The sequence below is a fragment of the Blennius ocellaris genome (genome assembly GCF_963422515.1).
Source record: "Blennius ocellaris genome assembly, chromosome: 12".
Taxonomy (NCBI): domain Eukaryota; kingdom Metazoa; phylum Chordata; class Actinopteri; order Blenniiformes; family Blenniidae; genus Blennius; species Blennius ocellaris.
Window position 1 is genome coordinate 11,279,428 of NC_137661.1, and position 27,770 is coordinate 11,307,197.

General features: G+C 41.4%; 4 protein-coding genes across 5 annotated transcripts in view; 2 read left to right on the plus strand and 2 right to left on the minus strand.

Annotated features, from left to right (window-relative positions):
* ano8b (anoctamin 8b) overlaps nt 1-826 on the plus strand; it is a 43,631-nt gene extending 42,805 nt beyond the window's left edge. For both annotated transcript variants that reach the window (XM_080506152.1, XM_080506153.1), the window contains exon 21: nt 100-826. In XM_080506152.1, coding sequence (XP_080362278.1) covers nt 100-119 — 20 coding nt within the window. In that variant the 3' untranslated portion in view covers nt 120-826. The remainder of the gene's footprint in view (nt 1-99) is intronic.
* A 141-nt stretch (nt 827-967) lies between these two features.
* Nucleotides 968-5,539, minus strand: dda1 (DET1 and DDB1 associated 1). Its single transcript, XM_080505805.1, has 5 exons — nt 5,250-5,539; nt 4,159-4,239; nt 4,000-4,051; nt 3,713-3,774; nt 968-3,561 (listed from the first exon to the last, which is right to left on the minus strand). Exons 1-5 carry the CDS (start codon nt 5,256-5,258, stop codon nt 3,457-3,459), a joined length of 309 nt encoding a protein of 102 aa, XP_080361931.1. The 5' UTR covers nt 5,259-5,539; the 3' UTR covers nt 968-3,456.
* A 4,779-nt stretch (nt 5,540-10,318) lies between these two features.
* On the plus strand, nt 10,319-13,579 carry abhd8b (abhydrolase domain containing 8b; the record flags this gene model as incomplete). The annotated part of the gene is made up of 4 exons (XM_080505714.1): nt 10,319-11,097; nt 11,877-12,047; nt 12,245-12,461; nt 13,340-13,579. The coding sequence occupies exons 1-4, from the start codon at nt 10,325-10,327 to the stop codon at nt 13,577-13,579; spliced, it is 1,401 nt and encodes a 466-aa protein (XP_080361840.1). The 5' UTR covers nt 10,319-10,324.
* Nucleotides 13,580-15,858: 2,279 nt separating this feature from the next.
* ptprc (protein tyrosine phosphatase receptor type C) lies at nt 15,859-27,538 on the minus strand. Its single transcript, XM_080505715.1, has 29 exons — nt 27,403-27,538; nt 27,072-27,101; nt 26,859-26,888; nt 26,398-26,667; nt 26,079-26,291; nt 25,848-25,961; nt 25,548-25,685; nt 25,311-25,475; nt 24,349-24,495; nt 23,695-23,897; nt 23,540-23,600; nt 23,343-23,451; nt 23,054-23,091; nt 22,713-22,822; nt 22,488-22,578; nt 21,946-22,022; nt 21,474-21,510; nt 21,286-21,383; nt 20,567-20,692; nt 20,207-20,364; nt 19,682-19,817; nt 19,113-19,262; nt 18,743-18,833; nt 18,475-18,611; nt 18,141-18,275; nt 17,943-18,059; nt 17,644-17,804; nt 17,036-17,171; nt 15,859-16,621 (listed from the first exon to the last, which is right to left on the minus strand). Exons 2-29 carry the CDS (start codon nt 27,079-27,081, stop codon nt 16,310-16,312), a joined length of 3,570 nt encoding a protein of 1,189 aa, XP_080361841.1. The 5' UTR covers nt 27,082-27,101; nt 27,403-27,538; the 3' UTR covers nt 15,859-16,309.
* Between the last annotated feature and the right edge of the window lie 232 nt (nt 27,539-27,770).

Genomic DNA, 27,770 nt, shown 5'->3' on the forward strand with positions numbered 1-27,770 from the left:
TTGTGCATCACTCCCACGGTTCAAGGCTGATGTAAAAACACACCGAGATGGTACAATGTAGCTGAGCACAGTCTCATTAAAAAAATATTTTTTTTGCAGCATTTGGATTTCAGGGATGAATGACATCACAACGCAATAGAGACCGTTCATCACCATGTGAACATCTGTAGAGAGAGGATAGGCCAGTTGTTCAGCGGACGTGACTGAAATGAGGAGGAGACGAGGGAGTGTGCTGCGTCACCGCCACGCAGTGCGAGTCGTGCCTCCGTGTGGGTAGTTACTTCTTATTCAGGTACAACAGACATCTTCAAAGGATATAAATGGATTGCATAAACCAATCATCACTTCTTTTGTGCTCGCTTTCCTCAGCGGCAACACACTCTGACATCATGGATATCATTAAATGAGCACTGGGTGGAGTAAAATAACCGTTTTTTTGAACACTTTGGGTCTCATGGGCCATCGAATGGGACATCAGACATCTCCAACTATCAAATCAAGTGCAGCTCTTTCAAGTAATTTGGGATTATCTCCACTTTAGAGCACGGGTCTCGTTAGAACTCCGTGAGGAAGGACTGAATGGACTCAGTGTTCTGGACTTCATGAGTTTGAACAGGTGAGGGTTTCACCCCCCATCTTTAAAAAAATAAATAAAAGTAAGACATTTTCATAGAAGCCTCACTTAGTCATACGCTCTTCCAATGTACCACTGTACAAAAAAAATCTTTTAAAGATAATGGGAAATGGGATTATTTATTTCTTTTAATTTATTTTGTCATATTTTTGTATGACCTGGAAAATAGTTAATAAAACTATTTGAAAAGCATTTCATGTGTGGTGAATGTCTCGCAAAGCCTCCCATACGTGTGTTTCGAAAAGATTTTACACATTTCAAATACCACATGACAAGGAAGCCCTGTTTCAAACCAGTTTTATTTTAGCAAAGCTAGAAAGAATGTATCTGGTCTCACACACACACACATGGGTTGAGGCAAGGCTTAGTGTGTAGAAGAACAGGCGATCTGAGCAGAAGACTTTTGATGCTTGAAATAAAGAAAGGCAACGGGGTATTTACACTTGGGGGGGGGGGGGGGGGGGGGTGGAGAGATGACCGACCACACTGTAAACTCACATTGTAAAGTCACATTGTTCATATAAACCCAACAGGAGGCTTGGATTTAGCCATTATGGATGAAATCTGTCTTTTTTTTTTTTTCTCCACCGACACAAGCTCCTGCAGAAATATACACACCTCCACCTCTCACACACGGGATGGAGAGCACATCCGGCCCGGAGCTGTGGGACCCGACGGGTCGGGACCATGAAGGAGATGCAAGGCCTCAGGGCGAACACACGGCCACACATTCCATTACCCTACTGATGCAATACTGATCTAGGAAAATTGACACCTCGCAGTGAAAACATCCACATGCAAGACGAGAGAAAAATCACACCAGGCAGTTGGAGTGGAGATTTTCTTTGATGATGGTTGGTTGTTTTTACAAAAACGCAGACACAAAGATACTCAATTGAGTAAACAAATTCTGATACTAGTATTTATTTACAAACAAAATAAGTTTTTTTTTTGTTCCCCTTTTCACACGTCACAATAAATATGTAGTGCACCACCTGTGCCGTTGATAAGCTGTCAAATGAAGGAGCGTTCATAAGGTAGCTGGGAAACCTCTGGCTTCCACGTGGGGGAAATACTCCAACACTGTCCTACTGGGAACTTGGAAAAATGTGAGCGTTCCGAAAAGCACGTTTGGCCAGCTGTCTGTTAACGGGAAAATTTAACAATATCTCATCACAGTTGTGCTTTCTTTTTTTTTTTTTTATTATGTATGGAGGCTAAATTAGGCTTTAAGTCAGAAATGTAACTTTTTTTCCAACAACATTCCAAGTTCTTGGCAAAACTAACGCACCATTCACTTTTAATAATCACTTTGAACTTAAAACAAAGTTTTCTTTTACATCTTCATATGTGCGAACAGCTCAAACTACAAAGAGACAGTCACATTTTGCCATAATTTAGTAGCCAGAGGCAGCGCCGATGTAAAAATACTTGGACTCAAACACACCGACGTCTCCTTACGAGTATTATGGGCGTGTGTCGGTTTTTCATGGGGGAGGAGGGCGCTGTTGGAAGAGTTGCTTCTACTTTGTGCTGTTTATCACAGTGGTTCTGTTGAGTCAGACAGTGTGGAAAATAAACGTTGCAATGCCCCCATGTGGCTGCAGAGTGGGCAGTGGAACTCAGAAGGTGGGCACTGCGGCTGGCAGGAAGCTCGTTGCCACGCGTCAACAATAGTTATCAACAAAATTACAGCGGTAATAGAATGCCCACAGGAATCGGGACACGCTTCCCAGGTGACAGAAGGCTGCACAATTCATGTACCAGATATGTTTGATATGCAGTGTCCGACTTCATCTGTTGAGACCGGATCATCTTAAATCGACTGTTCACTCACCTCTCACGTACAGCATTAAACACACTCATTGTTCCGCATGCATGTACACAGGTACACAAATCCACACAGGGAACAGCCACCATGAACGGGGCTCAACATTAAGTGGGGTTTTTGTTTTTTTTGCTCACCAGCTACAGTGGCTACCACAGTATATAGGCTACTGGTCATCTAATGATGTGTACGAGCCACAGTGTCTCACACCCACTGTGGAAGTCGGTGGATGATTGGGGAGGCTTCAAGCAAGGCTAAAATTGTACAGATTGGCATGAATCAAGGTCAACCCAGAAGAAAACTTTCTGCTCTGACAATGTTCCCTCAACTCTGAGGATTGTTTGGCTTTTTTTTCCCCCCCCAGGAGGACAATGCGCCATGCCGCACAGCGAGGTCAAGCAAGGTGTGGATGAAGGACGACCAGATCAACAACCAGGCCGATCTTTACACTTGCAACCACTGAAAACCTCTGGGATGTAATCAAGAGGAAGATGGCCAGTCACAAAGCAATCAAGGCCAAACTGCTTGATATAAATAGTAGAATTGGGGATATTCATCATTTTGCAGTGGTCTTCTAATTTTATTTACTTACATTCATAACAGTCAGTGAAAACTCTTCCTTCATTCCAAATTGCATGAACTTTTCTGAACAGTGCTCCAGGTAACCGCTAGCAACGATAGGCGAGTTACACGTCACGTCTGTGCCCCCCCCCCATTTGAACAGGTTGGCTGGTATCAAGGTTGAGCCCTGATCCTGAATACACCTCGGCTTATATCATTTTAAATACACACAATCTTCACGCCATAGAAAGGTGGCTTTGTCGACGGGAATTTCCATATTGTCAGCAGCTGACTTAATCACGCCAGTGAAGAGGTCTTCCTGCGGCAAAGATTAAAACTCGGGGAGTGTCGTTTGTTAGCTGGCTATGCCCTGTAAATGCAAAAAAAACACACACACACACACATACGTCCATCCATTCATAAAGTCGCACACTTATGAGTCTTCATTCATCTCTTGGCTATCTGTCCTGGCGATCTTCCTGGGGGGTGCCGGGCTGTCGCCCTCACCTTGTTCCTGCTCCCGCTTCTTTGCAGCATTCTGTTTGATACAAAGCATCAAACGACGGTCAGTCAAATTCACAGTTTCAAACAGTAAAGTGCAACTGTTATACCAAAGGTCCATCCATGTTTTATGGGACCCGTTTGTTACTGGCAGTGGCATTCATTCAAAGTTACTGTTGATAATTCACCTTTTTGTCCCACTGCTGGTGAAGGTAACGCAAGAGGATGTTGGTTTTCTCTGTGACGATAACTGGAAGCAGACAAAGCCAGTGAATTACAAATATTGTTTAGAGCCACTTTTGGGGTAGCCACTGAAAGCAGATTCAGCGTTGAATGATATCAAATCAACGGCAAAGTAATAAATGTTTGCTTTGTCAAACCTTCACTGTATATAAAATATGTTGACTTAAAAAGGAACATCTAAGCACAAAAGAAATGCTATTCAACAAAAATAAAAATGCAAAATAAGACATACTCTGTTCAGAGGGATATTCACGTGTTGGAAGATACACAGATGGCCTGCGATTCTGTACATCAACAAACGAAAGAGGTGAGGAATTATGAACATGTTTCATCTTGACAGCCACACGTATTTTAGAGAAATAAATAATCACACTGATAATGACATACTTACAGATGCTTTGCAAACCGAGTCTGCATGAAACCTACTGAAGTTACTCTTATTGTAGACTGGGAGTCCTTTTAAAAAGTCAGCCTGTAGGAGAAGGGTGAGATGAAAGTTAGGCCCCCCCACCGCTCCGATTTGTTTTGTTCTTTTAACTCAACTAAACCAACATGCCTGTCTTAGGAGACAATACCTGGATTAAACCTCTATAAGCACACACAAAGACCCCAACCAACTAAAAACGTATACAAACTACCTCATAGGATTATTAACCTCAAATATTTTTCATTCTTTTACTCACTGGTTTCTGAGAATTACATGTTTTCAGCCAGTTGATGCCTGGTTTGTTTCAGGGGATGTCTAGAATGAAATGCTATTACAAAAGCCACTCCGTAGTGAAATTCCACTCACTCAAAACATTTGGCAAATGAGATCAAATCCCGCATCAAGCTTGGATGGTAAAAAAAAAAACAATTTTTCGAACTATCAGAGTACCACAAATGAAAAGATGATTCAAAACCAGTGCACACACCCCTGAACAACCTTCGGTGGAGGGTCTTGCTGGTATCAAATACCACATTTCGTCTAAATATTCTAAATGCAATCAATCAAATGTTTAAGTTATCAAGACTGCGTGATCTATATTTATGCGAGTATTTCTATTGAAACAACAGCTTCATGTGTGCTTCGTTTATTTCCATTTTAGCCGGTCCTTTCTCACATTATAGCAGTGCAGATGATCGGCTGACGTGCAGATATGAGAGAAGCTGTTCAGCGAGAGGCGAGGATGACTGGACACTGGATATATTGAACCTGGGCATTGGGCGTTTCCTCATCTGGGCCACCCATTAGTGCCAACGGGCCTGTCACCTCCCCGCCAGGCCCCCCCACTGCGCGCTTCAATGGGAGGGCGGAGAGGAGCAGCTCGACGCCGGCTCGGCCTCAGTGAATGACACCACCCCCCCCCCCCCCCCCCCCCGACCGGAGGAGCAGGTGTGGCTAATGGCAAGCTAACGGTTACCGCCTGGTCGCTACCAACGTGTCGCCACCGAGAGCCGAGCTGCGGCTTGGGAGGAGTAACCGGTGTCCGGGAGTCGTACCTTCTCCATGACGGCGACGGGAAACGTCGAGACCCGGACTCGTGGACGTCACTTTCGGGTCCGCTGGGATGTGGCGAATGGCCGCGCTAGCTCAACGGGCTAAGTTCACACTGTTGACAGCCGTCCTTATCGGGTCCCCCTCGGACAACGCAGTTCTCTCACACACACGGCGCCGTCTCCATGTTGTAGCTCAGGCTCCGTGTCGGACACGACGCTGCGCCGGTGAAACGGAACGCGGCGCAGTCAGAAGCATGAGTTGTGGAGGCTAGTTAGTCACACCGGACTTAGCATGCCGAATATCAGGCGGAGACGCTTCCTTGGCCACGCCCCCCACACGCGCTGATTGCCTTTGCCGTGCTCTCACGTGGTGAAAGCTTCACCTCAAGAGCCAATGAAAAAACACAACACATTTTAGCCCCGCCCCGAAACGCTCGAGCTTCATTATGAAGAGCAGGAGTGGATCCAACAGCGTGAACACAATCACTCTGCCGGCATCACTCCTCTCCCCCACGGCTGGAGCCACGATTCATCGAGCTGAACGTGTGGTGTGCATTCTATGCCTGCATAGAACGCAAGAAAGCTGCGTATCGCTTTCTTTATTAAATGTACTTACTATTTTCCCACAAGTCACACACATTACATGTTGGTCTCTTGCATAACTGCCCACAATGTGTAATTGTCTCATGAACTACTACCTAAACAAAACGTCCCACTTGAGACTGAGCACGACCTTACATCTTGACTTGACTTCAACATTTTCACAGTTTGAATGGTGGGCTCTGAGGCTCCGTTTACATGGCAACGAAAACTAGTGCAAACGCAAAACTTGCCTCACTTTTGTGGGGTTTGAGCTGTTGCTCGTTTTTGTAACGAATACATGTGTGCAGAGAACAATACGGCACAGCCCACCCAGACCCATCTCTGTTGCGCGGTCCCTCCATAGAGAACACGGTTAAAAAATAGAACGCAGTATAATGACACAAGTATGTAACGTCATTACGCAATGGTAAGCGCAGAGCACAGTGTAATACATGCATTTCAATAAGCAATAAGTGAATCATGATTACAAGGTGGGACTGAGGAATACCTTGAGGTCTATCGGCGCAGACATAAACATGACAATCAAAGAGTGAATGGAGTTAAAGCAGGTGTGACAAAATGAAGACAGATATGAAGAAAAACTGTGGAGGAGGCTGGTACTGGGTGTTGCACCAAATAAAACTGTAAGTACAATAAACCCAGGCCTTACTATCTCTTAACTAAAAAAAATAAACTCAAACATAAGCCTGACTCACTTACTTACAAACAGTGTTTAAATGAAAAGTAAATACAGTGGTGGCAACAACTTATAAACCTAGTTTATTTAGAGAAAGGAATACCTATATGCATGAAGAAATGTACAGGGTACCCTAAACTAAGCAAAGTCCTCACCTCGCACTACAATTCTACAAACCATTTTGAGTAAATTCACTGTTCCACACACACATGCACACTTCTAGTTTACTGCACTGTGAGAAAGGCCCTCACCCCATTCATGCAACCATCGATGTGGATCAGGTGGACACAGCGGGAAGTGACAAGACAGTGAGCAATAAACCATGACTTAACCAAACTTAACCAGAACCAGACCTAAAATCGTCACACACAAATCATATCCACATTCATCACCAACCTGTGTGTTAAAATGGACTCCAAACTCACCTTGGACAACCACATCCAACCTCATTCTTCAGGAACATCATCAAACACTCACTTTGGCTGATGCAGAGAAGCTCATCCATGCCGGCGTCTCCTCAAGGCTGGACTAATGCAAGGCACTCCTCATCAGGATCCCTGGCCAGAGCGTCCAAAGACATCTAGAGCAGCGTAGCAGGATCCTGATGAGGATGCAAAAACAGGAGCACAACACCCCTCATCCTGAAATCCCTTCACTGGACCCTTGTCCCACTCAGAATTGAGTACAAGGTCTCCCCTCACACACTAGTGCATCCACGGCCATGTAATACCTGCAGTCAGTGGGACGATAGGAGCCGCCACGCGGAGGCGAAAGACAGCAAAGTCCAGATAAATTAGATTATTGGATTGGCTGGAACAGATTATGGTTCTCCTTCGCCCGCGCTTCATAAGAAAACTACATCAATCCAAACACAAACGCAGGGTTTCTGCTAAATACAACCAAAGGTAAGTGCTTTGTTTCATTGTTTTGCTTTTATGTTGTTCCTGTCTGGACTCGTGCGTGTTTTATTTAAGGATCAATGACAGGGAACAGGAGAAAAGTAGCTGTTTATCAAGCTCAGTCATGCAATGCAAACAGGTTGTTGAATGTTTAGGTTGTTTATGTTACTGAAATCAAATCTGAAGTTAGATTTAGACCGAGTCACACTTTATTTGTCATTTAGATTTACATCAAAATGACATATATCCATGTTTCTTGCCAATTTCCATGTATGCACCTTCTGTGCTACGCAGTCAAACTTAGGGTCGTGGGGCACTGAAGCCCTGCTGACTATAAAGGCAGGCTGTGTACCACACAGTCAGTCACACTGACACTTCAAAGACAACAATTATGCCAATTTCCAGTGGATGTTCATGCATAGAGAGAACAAACTCTGGACAAAAGGCTCCATGGCCCAACTACAATACCATGTGGCTTTTGTGAAGCTGTATTGGCACATTTGCTATCAAAATTATCGTACGGGGCCTATAATTGCTTCTTTACAGCAGAAATGTTCTTGAACAATTATATCTTCAGATTGTCTTCATTTGTGATTCATAATAAAATTGACTATTAAACATTACAATGACTTATTCTGCACATGATGCAGGTTCTTACAAAATAATCACAAGAGAGAAAGATACATAAAATTAAAAGAAAGCATCTGCCCCCAAGTGCCACATCCAATGCATGGACACACACATACACACACTTCATAACTCTATTATCGCTTAGTTTACATTTCCAGTTATATCGTATATCCTTCATCTCAATCTTGAGCAGCCTAAAAGAGCTGCTAAACATTCTCTTGTTTTCTAGACTTACAATGACTGTATTCTTATTGTGATTACCAGGGAACTCTGCCAGGTTTTGACTGACAACAGTGAAACTGTCTTGACTTTTGTTTAAATAATCGACTACATACATATTAAATCGCAATCAAACAAATGAATTAAAACAAGAGACTCCAAACAAAAATGTATCTCAATGCATTATTCCTCTACCTGGGTACTGCCACAAAGCAGGAGATTCTTTTTCAAATGATGGATGATAATTTTTTTTTCAGGTAAACTGTGTGGTAAATTGAAGCGTTTTGTTTTTTTTATTTTTTGGTGAGCTAAGTGATAAGAGGTAAAGTTGTCACCCTCACCAATATGAAACTGACCCACCTCTAGAGCACAGCGTGGTTCTACTATGTTGACACAAGATGTGTAATTCTAAGCAGAAAAGACACAAAATAGCCAGCAATGCAGAAATGCGGTATTATTCTGTGTTTATAATCCCTGGAATGAAAGCAATGGATAAATATGCAGCAGATCACATGGGGGGGGGGAACTCTTGCTGTACAAAGTCACTGGCTTCATGGAGAGAGGAGATGGACAGATTGTGTTGTGTGGACTTAGACTGACACACAGAGTGCATAATCCCCTCTTGTAAGGAGGGGAGTGACAGGAAGGTTGTGTAATGCCACCAGCAGAGACACATGCAGACCTTTCTCGGCTGCTGCCTGGTTGCCATGGCGGATAATCAACTGACAACTGATGCTATTTACTGTACCTGTGTGAATGTATACCATCGGCTTTCTCTGTGGCGTTTATCTCTCGATTTGTTGAGAGGAATTTTCCAAACAAAAAGGTTTAGAGTTCACAAGCAGGCCAAGCGGTTAGTTGTAGGTCGATGTTTTAAAGGGAACGATAACACGCCTGTGTTCAATCTCATGAGTATATTTTGGACCAAAGACAAACTTCTTTATTCCCTAATATTATTCTTTAAAGCCATTCACTCAACATTCCTGGAAAAAAAAAAAGCTGGGTTAGCCTTTGTCTGGTTCTTACTGGCGATACATCAGCAGAGTGATCACATGGCGGGCAGCTTTAACTCAGGGAGCTATTACAGTCTGAGTCTATTTTTACCCCAGAAGGCCTCACTGAGGGAAGATGTTGGTCAGTCACATCTGATAGTTTCAATTAGATGGCAGATTGTAAAATGTGCAAGAACCTGTGTGCTTTTTTAAATACATAAACTTTAACATATAAGGTTTAATATAAGTGTGTGGGTTGTTATGATAATAATATTGTATTAACATTTACACATAGGTGACGGATCCAGAGAGTATTCAAAATATTATATTGTTAAATTGAGTGTCACTTTCATTAAAGACATTGTCTAAAGGAATGATCGACATTTGTACTACGTCGACATTCAGAATGTAAAGCTTACAGTTGCTTTCTTCGCGTGTGTGCTTGTGAAATGCACATCATACATCAAAACGTCATACCTATTCCTGGTTTGATGACTTAAACAAGGTGTATAGGTTCGTACGATTTGAACAGAATCACAAATATTAGCTTGTGTCATGCAGTTTACAGGCAGTCAATTTTTTTTATAGTATGTGGTGAGGACTCATTTCCATACATCTTTAAGATGTCTTCAGAAAGGCCCGAATGAAAGTTTTTTGCATGACATTGCATGGACATCCTGTCTGGATGTCATATAACAAAACCTCTGGATGACGTGATGTAATGGGAAAAAAATACTCAAAATGTAATACCACCTGGAAATGAACCCAAACCTCTTCATACAGGTAGGACTCCTAACCAGGACTCCTAATGACGTCTTAAAGATGTATGGAAATTATGTCTTTAAGACGTCATCTGAACCACTCTTTGCTCAGTGAGTCACAGTGCACCTATCAAGTAAACTTCTATCAGTTTATATTTACAAAAAGAAAAACCCCGTCAAAGACTGTACATACACATATTTCATTTCATTTCTAGATTTAGATTTTCATTTATTGTGTCTTAATTCAATAACTTTTTCTGTAATCGTATCCCTGCAGTGCTGCTCCAGACTGGCAGCCATGCTGGACAGTTTTTTGGAGTGTTTTCGTTGCTGCTTCACCTCGAAGACGGCCAACGCCGTGGTCCCTGTGGAGACTTCACAGCCGGCTGATGGCTATGAGTTTGTGGAGGTGAAACCAGGCCGTATCCTGAGGGTTCGACACATCATCCCTGAGCGGGGGGTAGTGGAGGAGCCCAGTGGCCAGGGCGGGATCGTGAGCTGCAAGCGAAAGATCACGGCCTACCGTACCGGACAGCTGTTCCTCGAGAACCTGGACGACAGGGCGCGACTAAAAACCTGTCAAAATGGAGAGACGGAACCCGGCACTGTAGAGGTTGAATTAAAAGACTGTAGTAAGTCTTCAACTCCTGTCAGCCTCCCCGAGCCCAGGTCGGACTCGGTCACCTCTGGAAACAACGGAGGATCAGAAACGGCAGCGGCAGGAGAGGCCAGAAAGGTCAACCTGTCACAAAATACCAGAAAAGGCAGGTGGAAACGCACCGTGGTGATCGACTGTGAGAGGAAGATCTCGGCTTGTAAAGAGACTCATGCAGACGTGGCTCTGTTCTTCATCCACGGCGTCGGAGGCTCGCTGGACATCTGGGGAAACCAACTGGACTTCTTTTCGCGGCTGGGTTATGAAGTGATCGCCCCTGACCAGGCCGGGCACGGAGAGAGCTCGGCGCCACACATCACTGCAGCGTACACCTTCTACGCTCTGGCTGAGGACATGAAAATAATCTTCAAGAGATACGCTCGGAAGAGGAATATTCTCATTGGACATTCTTATGGGTACGTTGAAGAGCACAACATTCACACAAAACACAGTAGAACCTCTGTAGATCATTTTGGAAGTTTCTGAGACGCTGCCCAATATATATAAAGGTTCTGTGAAGCAATAAAAAAAATCTTACATAGAATTACATAGAACATAGAAAAACAGACTATGACCCCACAACAAAATTATAATAAAACAAATGAAACGCCATCAGCCACTTCAGAAAAGAAAATATAATGAAGCCAGGTCTCTTTACAGTGGTTTTTATAGAAATAAATAGCCGTAAACTTGCTTGTTTCATTTGTTTGGACCTCTCTCTCATTCGATTTGGTAGCGCAAGAAACTCCAAAATATATAACTTGCATTTTAATTATTCAATATGAAACTTACATATTTACTGAACATCCAGATTTCGGGCCATTGATTAATGTTGGTGTTTCATGGATTGGTTAAATATTGAAATATCAATCAGGGATGAAAACTTCTCTGTTCTCAGTTTTAATGTAACATTTTTTAACATTGAGAGCCGACAACAACAACAACAACATCCATCCATCCATCGTTTATGGTGTTTTATCTAACGGTGGTGTGCTGGGAAGGTGGATCCAAAAGCAATTTGGAGCCACTAATTAGCTTTAAATGCATGTTTTTTTGGACTGTGAAAAGAAACTCCACACAGAATAGTTCCCCAAAACCAAACACTATAACATGATTATTATAATTCAGCCAACAAAGTAACTTTAATCATCTTTTTTTCTGGCTTGTAATCATTCCTCTTGTTCTTCCTGTCCAGTGTGTCGTTCTGCACGTTCTTGGCTCATGAGTTCCCACAACAGATTCACAAGATGGTGTTGATTAACGGAGGCGGTCCTACATCTCTGGAGCCAGGCCTCTGCTCCATCTTCAACCTGCCCACCTGCGTGCTCCACTGCCTCTCACCTCTGCTCACCTGGAGCTTTCTGAAGTAAGTCTTGATGGCACATAAATAAATCATTTATGACCATTTATGACCCTTCCCTTGTGCCAGTCCATGATGTGTTTCTTTCTTCTTCACTGATCAGTGATGGCTGATTTGGCGTTTTCTTGTTCTGCTTTGTCATTTTGTGATCTCATGAGTCGTCCTGCTGTTTTAAAAATCTTCTCTTCACTGTCCCCCCACAGGGCGGGCTTCGCGCAACAGGGCGCAAAGGAGAAGCAGCTCCTGAGAGAGAACAATGCCTTCAATGTGTCCCCATTTGTGTTACGCGCCATGATGAGTGGGCAGTACTGGCCCGAGGGCGATGAGGTTTACCACGCTGAGATCACTGTTCCCACCTTGCTGGTTCATGGGATGCACGACAAGTTTGTCTCCATTGAGGAGGACCAGCGCATGGCAGAGGTGGGCAAACTGAGACACTGTGAAATAGAGTCAGAGAGTAAAATGTTGAAAATGAAGTTTGACATTTTGGGCTTTTTCTGCTGGTTGCAATTGTTTTGTTGACCCGAAGCATAAAGTTTAGTGGGAAGAGTTTTAGGAAAATTAAGAGCAGAGTGTTTATTGAAATCATGAGACGCAAATAAACTTTGAAAACAGCTGTAACCCGCTGGGTCTTGTATCTCCAGGAAACCTCCATTATCATCATGATTAAGCTAATTATAAATTAGTACAGGCAGGCCTTCAACAGGAAAAATATCCTTACTGAAGTGAAGATAAGCTTAACTTGTGTTTGGATAACAAATACAACTGAATCCTAGGGCGCAAACTCTTTAACTGGGTGATGTTTTAAATACTTGGAACGTTGACTAAAGAACCGTGAGCAAGAAAATCAGTTAAAGCGATAATATGTTTTCATACTTGGGACAGGTAGAATGGATGTAGTAGTATTTTGCAGTTGCTTCTATGCTCAAGATGAAAAACCAAAGTTTCGCTCAATCAGCTTTCTATCTGTGGTATGAGCTTGTTTTGGTTATGTCACTGCTTGAAAACAGTGCGATGCAGAATGGAATTGAAACTGACTAACTGACTGGTTAACTTTGAAATGTGAAATGCAGTGATGATATCTCTATTCTTCGCTCCATTCTGATTTGGTCAACACCATGGTTCATCAGAAGGAAAAGCTTCAATTACCAAACACAAAGGAGAAACTCATTTATTTGCCATGTCGTGTAACCTTTTCTCGATCTAAATGGCCACAGTGGACTTCAGCATGTTTATGGTTCAACTGTCAACAAAAACATCGTGAAAATAATTAATTTGATACGTTTGTTTTTGCCCAGATCCTCTTGATCGCGTCCCTGAAGCGCTTGGAAGACGGCAGTCACATGATTATGCTGGAGTGCCCCGACGATGTCAACACACTGCTGCACGAGTACTTCCTCTGGGAACCGGCCACCCTTCCACCGCCGAAGAAAGAGTCAAAAGCACGACCAGAGACCGCCAAAGCCCAGAGTAACAACGCCAAGATTGTATCCGAGCCTACAAAGGTCCGGCCGGCCACTGCCAGCCAAAACCCATGAAAACAGCAGCACAGAGGGCGAACAGGAACAGAAATCCAAGAACATCTGAAGTGACGCAGCAGATTGTTAGATTTGTTGTGGCAAGACGGTGTCACAACAAATCATTAAAGAAACTAATTATCAGCTGACAGAGAAGCAACTCGCAATGATGCAATAAGACAGTCCACTCTTCTGGTCTCCAGCACTGGTCCTGAACATGGTGCTGGACTGACATTGACGTGCCTTGATGTGTTGTGCAGTGAGGTAAATAAATGTAAATAAAAAAACACCCATGTAAATAAAAAAACTGTGGAAAAAAACTACAAAACAAACCTTTGACTCGTGTGACCATATCAAAAGGGATGCTTGGATTTTGTCGAGGATAGGAGGTGAAAACTATCAGTATTACTCGTGCTCCCGCTCACTCTGGTGATGTCATGATGCAAAGCGTCAGTGGACCCTGGGTGGATGGACAATTACTTGAAGTTCAGCGTTTGTGTTTATTCTCTGGATATTTGTGTGTTAAAGCCATTTTAACGGCTCTATTCTTCCACTCCCTTTTAACTGTGACAAAATCCACAGAGTCACAGTCCTTCTATCAGTTCATCTTATCAAATCAACTTGTCACTGCGGGGGGTCCCAAGGGGGGCTGAAGCCCGTCCCACAGGACAATGGGTGAAGGACGGGGGTGTAACCAGGAAGGGTCACCAGTCCAAGGCAGGGCAAAGACAGAGAGACAGACAACGACATTGACATACACGCGATTGTCATGACTACTGCAGGAGACTGATGTACCTCAAGAAAAGACACTGACGCAAACAGAGAAAGATACAAACCTCACACAGAAACGTCCCTGGACTGGAACAGGGGATCGACTTTTTGTGACATGGGAGTGCAAATTGTGTGGGATTGATATTAACAGTTGAATAAAAGAGTGTGTGTTGACATTTAGATGATAGTGTTTGCTGAACGGGACTCAGAGCGAGACACCAGAGATGTTCCAGCACGCTCAGCAAGGTTTAGCAAAAGTTGAGCTACAGCATTACAATGCAAAAAGAGGATATGTATAACTTGCACATCATGAATCATTATAAAGAGTACATATATTGTGATGCAGTGGGGAAAGAAGAATAGCATTTAGGGTAACTTTAGTACATTTAAAAAAAAAACATTTCTCATGCAAAGCAGCCCCTCTGTACTGAAGGAAGTGATGAGGAATATCGCTGCAAAAAATGTGACTTATAAATGTTTATATTTCCTTTGTGTCTAAAACGGACCGTTGGTTTGTATTGAAAGATGCGATCGACAGTTGTTAAAGTTGTACCAATGGTATATCAGTATGAAAACTGTAACGCATGTCTTGTTTCCCATCTGTCACCAAGATTTCATTCACTCATTCAATGTCTCCTAGAATCCCACAAACCATTTAAACTAATCAAACTGAAGACACAGACACAGACACAGACACAGACACAGACACAGACACAGACACAGACACAGACACAGACACAGACACAGACACAGACACAGACACAGACACAGACACAGCCTCTTTCAGGCTCTTCCATGTGTCTCTGTGCTCTTGGGCGCCTCCTCCTTTATGGGCAGAGATGTGATTCAGCACCTGATGGGAATCAGGTGTGCCGCCTCACCTCTCTGCCACAGTGTGCATTTGTTTATCTTTATACTTGTTGTTGTTGAAGCTGAACTGTTTCAGCTGTTACATCTTGAAAACCTCAATTGCACACAGTGAAAACCTGTACAGCAGAGGTTGTGAATACATTTTAATGTTTTTTTTTATACATAGAATATACTTTTACTTATGCATTTTATAAATTACAAATTTATTGTATTTGTGAATAAAGAAAGATTTTGCAGGTTTGATCGTCATTTAAGATGAACTGACAGAAATGGTCAATTTTCTGTGTCTTTTGTTTTGTACCTGCCTTTAATAAACTGCCGATTGTGAAACGTCACACTTATGGAAGTAAAAGTTCACACTGAGTTTTTAAAAATAGTTTCTTGTTAAAGAGAAAAAAAGAAGTCATTTATCATCCATGTCATTATGACATTTATGTGAGTCATAGGCACTAAAATATATTTGGGAGCTCCCTTATGTATATTTACCCCTCCATCTAATGGACTGACTTTGCAATAAGTTAAGTAAACATATAATACAGCCTTTCAAATATTTGCTTTAAATACCTTTAAATGGTCCCCCCCCCCATAATACAATGAACACATGTAGACTGATTCTGTCTCTTTATTGAAAAAGACACTGTGTGGACAGGTGTTGGATAATATATATATATATATATATATACTAAAGCTTTTCTTATTTGATAAAAACAACACAATGCCATGAAGAACAGTACAAAAAAACCCACCATTGTATTGAAAGTTTGTAAAATATCATAGAGGAAAACAAAAGAAACATTACAGTCGATCCAAGATCCCTAGTTTGATGATAGCAATTCCATTAAAAAATCACTCTGAACATATCATTTGCATCCCCACACATTTCCCACTCACTTAGTCATAACTTAATTTAAATCATATTATTTAAAGATAACATCAATTATTTGACCAAATTCTAGAAAAGAAGAAAAAAAAAAAAACCTCAACTAATACACCATTTTTTGTTAAAGCTTCACAACATTTATACATTCATAAAGTATTTCTCCCTTTTTTTTTTGTTCAGCATTTAGACAAAGCGCTTATTTGCCGGTAGGAAGACACTTGTCATCCTGGTCACACCTCCACGGTCACTGTGGGACCATTGCTGGCTTCCTCCAAGGACTTTTTCTCTTGTTGGTCACTGGTCACCTCCTCAGGCTCTTCTCCTTTGTCCTCCTTCTCTCCATCCACCACCAGAGGAGTGCTTTCTGCTGCTGCCACCTTCTGGTCAGGGCTGGTAGTGCCGGCCGGCTGCTCTGCTGCTGTCTTGGTTTCACTGACCAGCTGGACAGAGTCAACAGCTGCAGAGGGCTGGACTGGCTTCACCTCTCCGTTCAGGTGGGGGAAGACATCCTCCAGAGCTTTGTACAGGAACTGGTATTGCTCCTGTTTAGAAACACAGGAAGACCAGAAGATCTCCATAAGAACATTTGTTTGCCGTTGTGCTTTTTTTTTTTTCATAAATTAAATAGTAAGTAAATTAAATTGGAACCCTGTTATTGCAATTAAACATCCAATGGTTTAAAACATTTTAAGCGACATTACGATTCAAGCAATGTCAAAGCACAGTACTAGAGTACACACTTTAAGTACTCTTTCCATTAAATCAAACATTTACAGCTGAAAATATTCTTTACCATTCTATGACTATCCATCCATATAGAAACTATTAATCATCTTTTTATCATTGTGAGTTGGTGTTTCCCTCAGGGTTAATAACAGCTTTACTTTTTCTCCCCAAGTTTAAATAATTCCCACAGCAAATCCAGTACTAACGGTTTTCCGTCTATCGTTTCTTACCAGGCTTGGGAGCATTCCCTGTCTTTCTTTGCGCAACGTTTTGGCCACTTGGAAAACATCCACCAGCTTCTCAGTCTCAGCACTGTCCAGCAAGTTCCACAGAGCGCAGAAAATCCCCGACTGGAACGAGCCGTCGCTGGAGAGGCAGAGTACACAGACATAGAAATGAAGGGCTTTTAACAACTTCTTTCTGAGGTCATCTGACACATGCAAAGGGCTTGATTGAAATTTATTCTAACGGCGTGTATAGAAGCAGCACAATGCATAATTAAGCCAGTTCAGCTATTTCATTAAAAAATACACAGAGATATCATGAACGCAGGGAAAGGTTTTGGCTCTTTGAAACTTAAAATGGGGAGAGAAGGTGACCCGACTGTGAGTGAAATCTCCACATGACCAAACACGAGTAAAGCAAAAACAAATGAAGAACAACACTGAAAATAACAAAGATATGATGATGGGGGGGAACTTAAATTTCAGTCGGTCACCAGAGGGCTTGAAAATGATGACTTCTTCGTAACTCTTGCATCGTCCGTCATTGTTTCATACGTACTGCCACATTAAAAGAGGACGCCGGACAGAGGACATTATCTGTAAAGTCATCTTACTTGCAGTGGACCAGAATGGGCACGCTCCTTTGTGACTTCTTGCTGCCACTGGTGACCCTAATGTTCTTGATCATATCTGTGAGATCTTGAGATCTCTCGGGCAGCTTGCCGCTCTTCCACTTCAGAAAGTGGAAATGATTCACCAGCCGGCCTTCTTTCCTCTGCTGGCAGGAGAGGTGTCGTCTTAAAACAAGTTCTGACTGTGGAACTGACCAGTGAGGCCAGTGGATGATGTGCAAACATAAGGAAACCAAGCATACATTTGTCGCAGCAACAGAGGAGGCAGCTGTTATGTTTACCTTGACATGCTGGATCAGCATTTTGCGGGTGACGTACGTTGACGAGGCGTCGGTGCTCGTCAGCTCCACCTCAATGTCCCCGAAGGTTTTTTTGTTTTCACCCCAGTACACAGACTCCTGTTCAAGAGACATAATGAATCTCACCAATTCTGCACCAAAGACATTCTGCATTATTGTTGCTTGTTGTAGTTTACTTACCGTTTCTCCATCACTTTCTTCCGAAAGCATGACAATAGTAGAAACCTTTTTCTGATACACCATCATCCAGAAGTCAGCCATGGTGTCTGCCAATGGAGTCTGAGCTACAATGAAGGCACGTGGGCTCCAGTAGCCCTGTGTATGCAAGAAAACATATCAAACAGTAGTCCATACATTAAATAACATTTGTTGTGAAGGTCAGTTAGCAACCAACAGAAGAGACTTGATAAGGAGTCGATGGAAATACATTAGAACGATGATAAGAGTGGATCAATCTGCAAAATCGCCCTGTTGGTTTTGGTCCAGAAATGAGAAGGTCCATAAAATAACATACCTCTATGTGAGAAGCATTGATGTATTTGGTGGAATCTTCATCCTCTTCGTCTGATGACTCTTCTTCATCGTCCTCATCTGGCTCACTGTCATGACTGTGCCCTTCATTTAGCTTTATCAACACTCGGTTGTAGTCATCTGATGATCGAAGGTTTTGACATTTAGATCCAAGTGATCATGTGGCCGCTTTTTGCTCGGATGTAAATATAACGTAACTATTAACACAATTCACTCCCACACTCACACACATTGGACACTCATGTACTCACATGGGAGGACAGATGAGGAACGATTCTTCTTTTGGTTTTCCTCTGTGATCCCTGTGTTAAAGGTCCTCCAGTTTTTAAAGCTGGGAAGTCTCTGGATTACAAGGATTTGTTTGTTATTGCAAGCTGTAATGACAAAATGACTTTGAAATCTTTTCTTCAGTCATACAGATGGAAAGGAAAAGATGGAGAGCGACAACTACTGAAAAATCAACCAATTTTTTCTGGAGAGATTCAGACACCTGATTTAGATTTCTGCTTGAGAGAATTAATCTTCCTCAATCCCGCTCTTTTAAAAGTTGCTCTTTTAACTGTGTGCCCTCCTAATCAGATAAATTCATACATTTAAAAAAAAGGAAACATATCCCCATACCTCAAACTCCTCCTCCATTAGGGTGGGCTCGTTGTCGGAGTTTGTCTGTGTGAGTGTGCTCAGGGTGCTGTGGAGCTCAGATAGCGCCGTCTCTGTCTCTCCAAACTGGTTGTGCTCCAGCAGCGCCTGATGAATCAATATGTACTGCGGCTACGAGACAACAAATAGACAGATATTAGTACGTTGAACATTTACGAAAATTCATTGCCTTCAGACTCTGTTATATCATTTATTTCACGCTCAACCCCTGACTTCAACCTAAATCCTGAGCTTTGAACGCACACATTGCTAAACAAATGTTAACCATCAAACGCGCCCATCTGATGCATTATGCTCAGGCACAAATTGTGCAAAAATAATTTAAAATCTTTCCCTCTGTTGATCACTAGAGAGCACTGTGACCTTCAACCATGGCCTCTGAACATGAGGCCACATGAGCTCTGTATGTACCTGCCGATCTCTTTACACTAAGTACATGTTGGTGAGTGATGTAAAGGTTTTTTTTTTCTCTTTGTACAATGTATCCATCCATCAATCCATCCATTTTGCAACCACAAGTGAGATCGCACCTCGACTTGAACCATGAGACATCTCTGTTTGCGGAGCCTGGCGACGTAGCCATAGATGTCCACTCGGCCCTCGGCGTCCAGACCCTCCATCATGGCGTCAATACTAATGTAGGTGCCGGTTCTGCCAACGCCCGCACTGGAAACAATGGATGACAGGTCGTGAAAAGACTATTCTGTCCACGTACACATTGTCACAAGAGCATTAATATAGAAACAGATGGAGAAATGGCCAGATTAGTCATCAACTCTGCTATCTTGAGTTAAGCTGGAAATCCTAGACATTGATATTTATGGATTTTGACAGATGCTGTTAAAAAAAAAAGAAGAAGAAGAAGAAACAAGTGGATAAAGAATCCATTGAATTTGGCTCCTGTTTGGTCTCTTTTTTTTTTTTTTCATTCAACTAGTTTTTGACTATTCATAGTGTGACTAAATAAGCAATACAATGCATATGGAAGAATCAGGGAATAGGAAAATGCTCTATAGGTGAACAGATGATATTGTGAACCTGAGGCTTTTACATACCTGCAGTGAACAACGATGGGACCACTGAAAAAATTCTTGAAAGCGTTGACACGTCGCCGGAGTTTCAGGAGGAGATGTGGCTCTCCTGGGACACCGTGGTCTGGCCAGCTCATGAACTGGATGTGAGTCACCTCCCTCTCTGAGTTCTTCTCCCTCTTCTACCGGCACACACACAAACACCCCGAAAGGCAGTCACACAAACACTCCAACAGACTGTCTCAACGCCTGTAAGGAGTCTCTGGGTTCATTATATTTGTTGGAATGGGACAAACAAGTTGCCTTACGAAAACACTGTGTGGCCCATAGACTATATTTAAATCCTCCTTCCTATAACCTGATCAAGGTGTTTATGTAACTCACATTAATCAGGCTGAGGCGCCGGATGGCGTAATCTGGACACTGGTCCTCTGAGTTCAGTTTCACAATGAACTCCTCAAAGATCTCCGTCTCTCGCTCTGGAGACGGCCAGTACTGCGCACACTTGACCTGGAAACAATGGAAGAAGACATACAATTCCCAGAAATTGCACAGATTAGTCGCAAAATAACAACTGATGCACTCTAACAGTCGCTGATCTAATAGATCGAACGAAAACAAGAAGATGAAAATCTCCAAAGATGAGACAGAATATCCACAGGGCTGTTCATTTTAGGCTGGTCCATTTTCAAAGTAGTAAAGATGAGCACTTTAGGGTGTCCTGTGGATTATTATACGTAGCCACTTATTTCTAAAAACAAATTCTTCTTTTCAACACACACCTGTAAAGACTGAGTCACTACCAGGCTTTCTGCACAGCTTGGCGATAGTTAATTCATCAGAATCAGACATGTTATAGCAGACAGGCGTCTCAACAATGGAGGATGTAACACCTCTGGCACAGATTGACACTTTCAGGATGATGAATCCTGATGGGAACTACCCATAAAATCGTTTCACTAATATGGGAAGGGACTAAAAGGGTTGTATTGTCATTTTTATTTAGTTGTATGTATGTATCTCGTGTGTTGTTTCACCAGCTTAAGTTCTCTTTCAGTAAAACTATTCAGTTCAATTCAGTTCACTCAAAAATATTTTCTCACCCTGTTTCCCTCTTCGCAGCGCGTCACCATGACGATGATGGACGACTGCTGCTCCCAAATCATCCTCCAGAAGTCGCCTACAGTTTCCTCCTTTGGCCCTGCAAACCACACAGCTTACGCAATGTACAACTTGCAAAAAACACCCAAAAAAACCCACGTTTGTCAAGCAAGTGAGAACACAACGTCACCTTGAGCAGCAATGTACTTTTTGGGTTCTTTGTAGCCCTGTGGAATGAATAAAGATCATGTTAAATTGATTGGAGATAAATGAATAAGCTTATTTTTTCACTTCAGGTTTACAAGTGAATGTTCTTATGAACTTATCTTATAATATAATTTGATAAAAAAATGTTTATTGTATATATTTTATTTGAATGTCTGATTCATATTTCAAGAGCTTCTTAGCAATCTTGTGTCAAAGTTTTTCAATGGTAGTTATATTGTCTTATTTATAACATTAATGTTGGATCTTTTTTTTAGATGAAGATAACATATTGAAAATAGTTTGTGTGTGTGTGTGTGTGTGTGTGTGTGTGTGTGTGTGTGTGTGTGTGTGTGTGTGTGTGTGTGTGTGTGTGTGTGTGTGTGTGTGTGTGTGTGTGTGTGTGTGTGTGTGTGTGTGTGTGTGTGTGTGTGTGTGTGTGTGTGTGTGTTACATACATCTATGAAGCTGGCATTGATGTAGCCACAGCCTGTCTCTCCATTTCCTGTCACGAGTTGGACACGGTTATAATCATCTAGATCAAAAGAATAATAAAAAAAAAACATTACACATGAAACACAATTCAGTAACTTGAAACATTTGTAAAAGCAATTCTGGTTTGAGTATACATTTTTATTATTTATTTATTCATTTATTTATTTTACTTGTTATGTGACAGAACCTGAAATTCATATACTGAGTAATATCATAAGCCATTATTAACAACTCGTCCCATTTGCTTATCGAAAGTCACTTTCACCGATAGTGTAATTCCTCAGCATCTGCAACAACATGAATCCATAGTTTTTCTAACAACAAAAAAAGTAGTATTCAAAAGAATGCATGCCAACGTAAAACGTCAAACAAAGAATGGTTAGCGATTTGTCGAGAGATCAGCAAATCCCTACAAAGACATCAAAAAGCTACTAAAAGAAGAACAAGAAAAGAGAAAGAGACTCTTTCTCATAAAAGGTCCTAACATCTTGTTGGAGGGACTCACATGGCAAAATGTCCACATAGCGGTTCTTGAAGGCATTGGAGGGCTTTTTTGCCTCCTTCATGGTGTATCTTGAAAAAATTCTGGGGATGCTCTGTGATCAAGAGCAAAATGAACAAGAAGAGAGTTTTAGAAACCCACAAACATACATGTACATATTAATAGACTATAACAAAGATTATATTAATAATTATTATATTACTTCTGCCACCGCCAATGATCATTTACCTGAAACTCAGCCAGAAAAAGTCTTCCCTCATCTGCAAGCTTCCTCTTGTACGTCTCCAGCAGGACTTCTGCTGCGATCGGCTCAACAGACATCAGACTTTCTTCATCGGCTACAAGAGATGGACAAATTAGACAAAAGGCCACAGATCTTTGATGTGATACTTATTGCAGTACAATGGGACACAAATTTAATACAACAACATCAACAATAATAACAATGATAATAATATTAATCATGATAATATGGTGCATAATAATATCATCTATAATTAAAGATTTATAGCTATAACTCCCCAAAAAATAATTATGAAACATCAAATTTATGTTTAAAATTGACTCACTTGCTGATGAAATAAGCCTGATGTTTTCATTAATGTCACTGCAAAGACAGAAGAAATGATAGTTGACAAAAAAAATAAAAATACAATAAAAAGAAACTTTACGAACATAAATGATGCGTCTATAATAATAATTATAATTAAAACTACATCAATTACAATGTTGTACTATTTCCTCAGGAGGAAGAAACCACAGGTTATTGTTCAGAAAATGATCACTGGAAAGCCAAACGTGGAATCAGCCGCTCAGTAAACGGAAAGCAGGAGTTCATGGAGGAAGGAGGACGCTTACTGTGATCTTTTACGTTTCAAAATGTAAATCTTGTAGACGACGAAAAGCAAAGCCAGGGAGGTGAGTATGATGAGAAAGAGCAAGAATCCAATGACCGCTTTGTCACTATCTGTAAAAGGAAAAAGTGAGGACATTCATTGAACGGGAAACTGTGAATGGGTGACGCATTTGTGAATGGAAAAGATTCTAGCACGTACATTTAGTAGTAGTTGTTGCTTCTTTGGAATCGCTCTCATAATCTCCGTTGGAAGTCGTCACCTTTAATAGTTTTATTTCATAAAAATTTGAATATTAAAAGAAATACATGGAATAAAACAGCCGTAATAAACAGGACCAATAAGATGATACACACCTTCACAGTGTACTTTGTAGAGTAGCTCAGATCTTTGAATTCGAACGCACACAATGTGTTCTTTTTTTCTTTACCATCACTGAGACGTGCTATGTACAACTGTTGAGGACCATGAAATCCATTGGTTGAATGTTTGCAGGTCACGTTTATCGCATTATGTTCAGTAGCGTCCAGGAAACGGAGTTGATCAACAGCTTCTGGTTCTGCAAGAAAGAGTAAAAATGAAGAAAAAAAAAAAAAGAGAGACCAAGTTTTTAATGAAGTTTTAAACACAGTGTGATTTTTGTGTGTTTATATTTTCCTAGGAGGTCAGAAGAACACTGAAGATACTGTGAAAGGTCGAGCCACGCTCAATATTGATGCATCTCCAAATAGAAAACCGGAATGTTACACGCTTTTCAAAAAGCAACAGTTTCCCTGCAGTCGTCGGTGTCTCTGCACTCGCGACATTCACTAAAGCAGTGATGCTTCAATTTAATTACATAAAACATAAAAAAAAGAATTAAATTACAGAATTTCTTACATATTATTTTCAAATAGTGTTGCTTCAGATGATGTCACCATTTCCAGTTGGATGCTGCATCACATTCTGAATGATTTTAACTTTCACAGTCATGACGTTATGTGACGTAACATATAGTTTGTTTTACTTACTTCCGGAGTCAGTTTTCCCGTAGATCTTAACGGGCTTCTTGAGAACATTCTCAGTCTTGTTTAAAGAGGCAGACGTTCTACATTCATACTTGATGAACGGTGACAATCCGGTGATATTACATGATCCTCCATCCTGATTGGTCTGACCTGCAACGGTAAGACAAAACCATTAGGTGTCTGATTTAATACCACTATGTCAATCAAACATGAGACTTTGGTCTGTTTGCAGTTAAGTGACAAGAACATGGAACAGAAAATCATTTCTGTGTGTTTGAGCTGCTGCAGAAATCTCTCTCTGGCCCGTGAAGGAGCACTCCTGTTTCTGTGTTGTTCAAAAAGCAAAACAACCCCGTCGCCGTGGCTTTATTAATAAACCCTGCAACATTAACAATATAATATAATGATAGACATCCCTCAGCTTCAGATACATTTAATAGCGTTGACATGCCTGCCCTCTCCTCCCGTCAATCCACTAGAGCCACAAAGTCAGAAATGTTCACAACCAATCGTCAAAATTAATGTAAATATTCTGTTTCCAGTGTGGATTTGATGGTTGTTGTTGTTGTTGTTGTTTTGGGGTTTTTTGGGGGTTTTTTGTAACCGTATTGAAAGTGATGTTCCTCATGTTGAACTTGCAGTTCCGGCAGTTTTCTGAGTGACTTTTGATTTGTCAAGTTAATAATCTTTCTTTTCACAACACAGCCAGCAGACAAACCCGTCGACTGTTACTGAATTTAACCGTATTCTGATCAGAATTGCTCGGGTGGGCTGTGCATGTGGATTCAAAGGTAAAAATAAAACTGACATGTCACCGTCTGCTGTGTTCAGATTTGACTCTGAAATTATTCACATTGATTTGGTAATGAATTTTTAAAAAAATGTGTGAATCAAACGCTTCTCAACTGAAATGGCTGTTTAAAAAACAAAAAACAAAACACACACACATTTCAACATTTACTTACCAGGGCTTGACTTGGGGGTTTGTCCATGAGCAGAGGATGAAGGATTACACCTGCACCCATATGAAAGTTGAGGGAGGGCCCCCTGACAATTGGGAGAATTCGTCTTCCAGCTCAGCTTGATGGACGTATTGGTCACATCAACCTTCCCGTAGATGATTTGAAAATCTGTTGGATACCAGTAAACATCAATAACAACACAAACAGCTTCAAAGGCAGGGCACGAGATGTTCAACATACCACAGTCGATGTACGCCGGTACAGGCGGTGTCGTCTTGTTGATGCTCTGGTTGTTTCTCTGGATCTCACCACTGCAGGTGTAACTTGTGAACGGCTCCAGGTCGGACAGTCTCTTGGTCTCGTTGACTTTGTTTGGTTCTGCAGCGGCCGGAACACAACAAATGGCCTCCTAATTTATTCTAGTGCGCTTGAGTGATAACGGTTCCATCGTTTCATTACAGTGTGTGTAAACTGTGAACCTCTTTCTTCCCACAAATACTTGTGACTGTGGAAGCGCCTGCGTCTCTTGCCCTCACTCACCTGAGCAGGTGTAATCCACAGACAGGTCTGCACACTTTGAAGGAAACGTTGTGATGATTCTTGCTGGGAGTTCATTGACAAATTCCGGAGGTATTTCACTTGCATTCAGGAAATCTGAGGAAATGTCCAAAAAAAAAAGAAAAGAAAAGAAAAAGAAAACATTTAATAAACTTTATAAAACTTAATCTGAAGTGTGTTTTTTAGAATGAGCGCAAACAGTTGTGTACATACCAAGAGTGATGTTTTCACTGAAGCTTTTAGAGGCATTACAGCTTCCCACATGACGGAATGTTGCATTAATAACCGAGCAAATATTGTTAGAATCAAGTTTCAAACAGCATCGAGTTTTACACGGTTCCCTTGAGGATGTTGAAGCACTGATGTCCCATTTACTGTCATAACAAACAGATCCAGAAACGTTGGCCTTTGTAATGTCAGAAGAATCTAGAAAAAAAAACAAAAACCCACAAGATTTGTTTTACGCACACAGTCATTTCTTAAGGTGAAAGGAGGAATGTCAAGCAAAACTGCTGTAAATTTGCCGACTTACCCATGTGCTTTGTTTTGGTGACACTGGCAGTGGTGTTGCAGAAGACTTCTTGACCAGTTCGGGTAATAAACGTGACATTAAGGTAATAATCAGTACAGGGCTTCAGGTGTTCCACTTGATATGTTGAGGTTTGGTTGGAGAAGGAAGCTGTGTTGCTCTGTTTGGATTCTGGTGCGTCTTTTTCAATAATATGAATATTGTAGACAGCAGCGGTAACGTTGATCATTTCAATCAAGAAGCCGAACATGTTGGGGGTGACGTTGTAAAAACCTGCGGAGAAAATCAACAGACATTCAGTTTTCAGTATAGATGATGAACTTGGTCCAGTGTTTGCTCATTTCAAAGCCCATCCTTTACATCTTGACACACACTTCCACTGCATTCACGTACTGTAACGTCAGACGGCCACACTAATACGGTGTGCCGTGACAATAGGCGACAGGTTGTAAACTGATACTCACACTCGGTGGGGATGACCGGGGGTTCAGTGGCTGGAAGACACAATTGTTTGAGAGCAAAGAGGACAACAAAATCAACATTAGTTGCTGCACTGCAGTCTGAGCAGAGATGAAGGTTCAATGTTGCACTTTCACAGTATTTACTGTGAATTTCCAAACAGTCATTGATACAATTATGCTATAAGTCTCTGAAAACCTTTTAAAACTAAAGCTTACATTGTGGCATCGTGGCAGTTGGTCTGGAAGCTGAGGGGCACAACAAACATCAGGTTGAGAAATGTCATACAAAACGTACTTTTTTAACTATTATTATTATTATTATTATTACTATTACTATTATTATTATTATTATTATTATTATTATTATTATTATTATTATTATTATTATTATTATTATTATCATGTTCACACTTGTTTAGAAGCAAGGATGGCAACTACCTGAAATCGAGAAGTAACTTATAACCCAAAATCAACAAAGCTAACGTTTGTGTCCATAATGTAGAATCAGAGAAACACAATTGTTCATGGAGAAAAGTGGAATTCCAACCTTCAGTGGTTGGCCTTTCTGTTGCGTTGAGCCGGTCACCTGGCGGTTTGTTCGGGTATCGAGTTGGGTTTGGCTCAGTGCCTGTGGAAGGGATGTTTGGTGTTGACGTGTCTGGAGGTCCGTTTGTGGTTCGTCCAGTAGGAGACGTGTCTGAAAGTTGGAAGTCAGATTCAGCCACAAATACTCACCTCCAGGTTTTACGTCATATCATTTTTCACCGACATTGCCGAATGTGCAACATGCAACACAAATGAAATAGCCCATCAAGAGAGTTTGCAGCATCCTGTTGCTTTTTAATTGATTTCTTTTTTCTAAATAACCTTACAAAATCCAGATGAGCACAGCTGGAACACTTTGCAATTCATGTT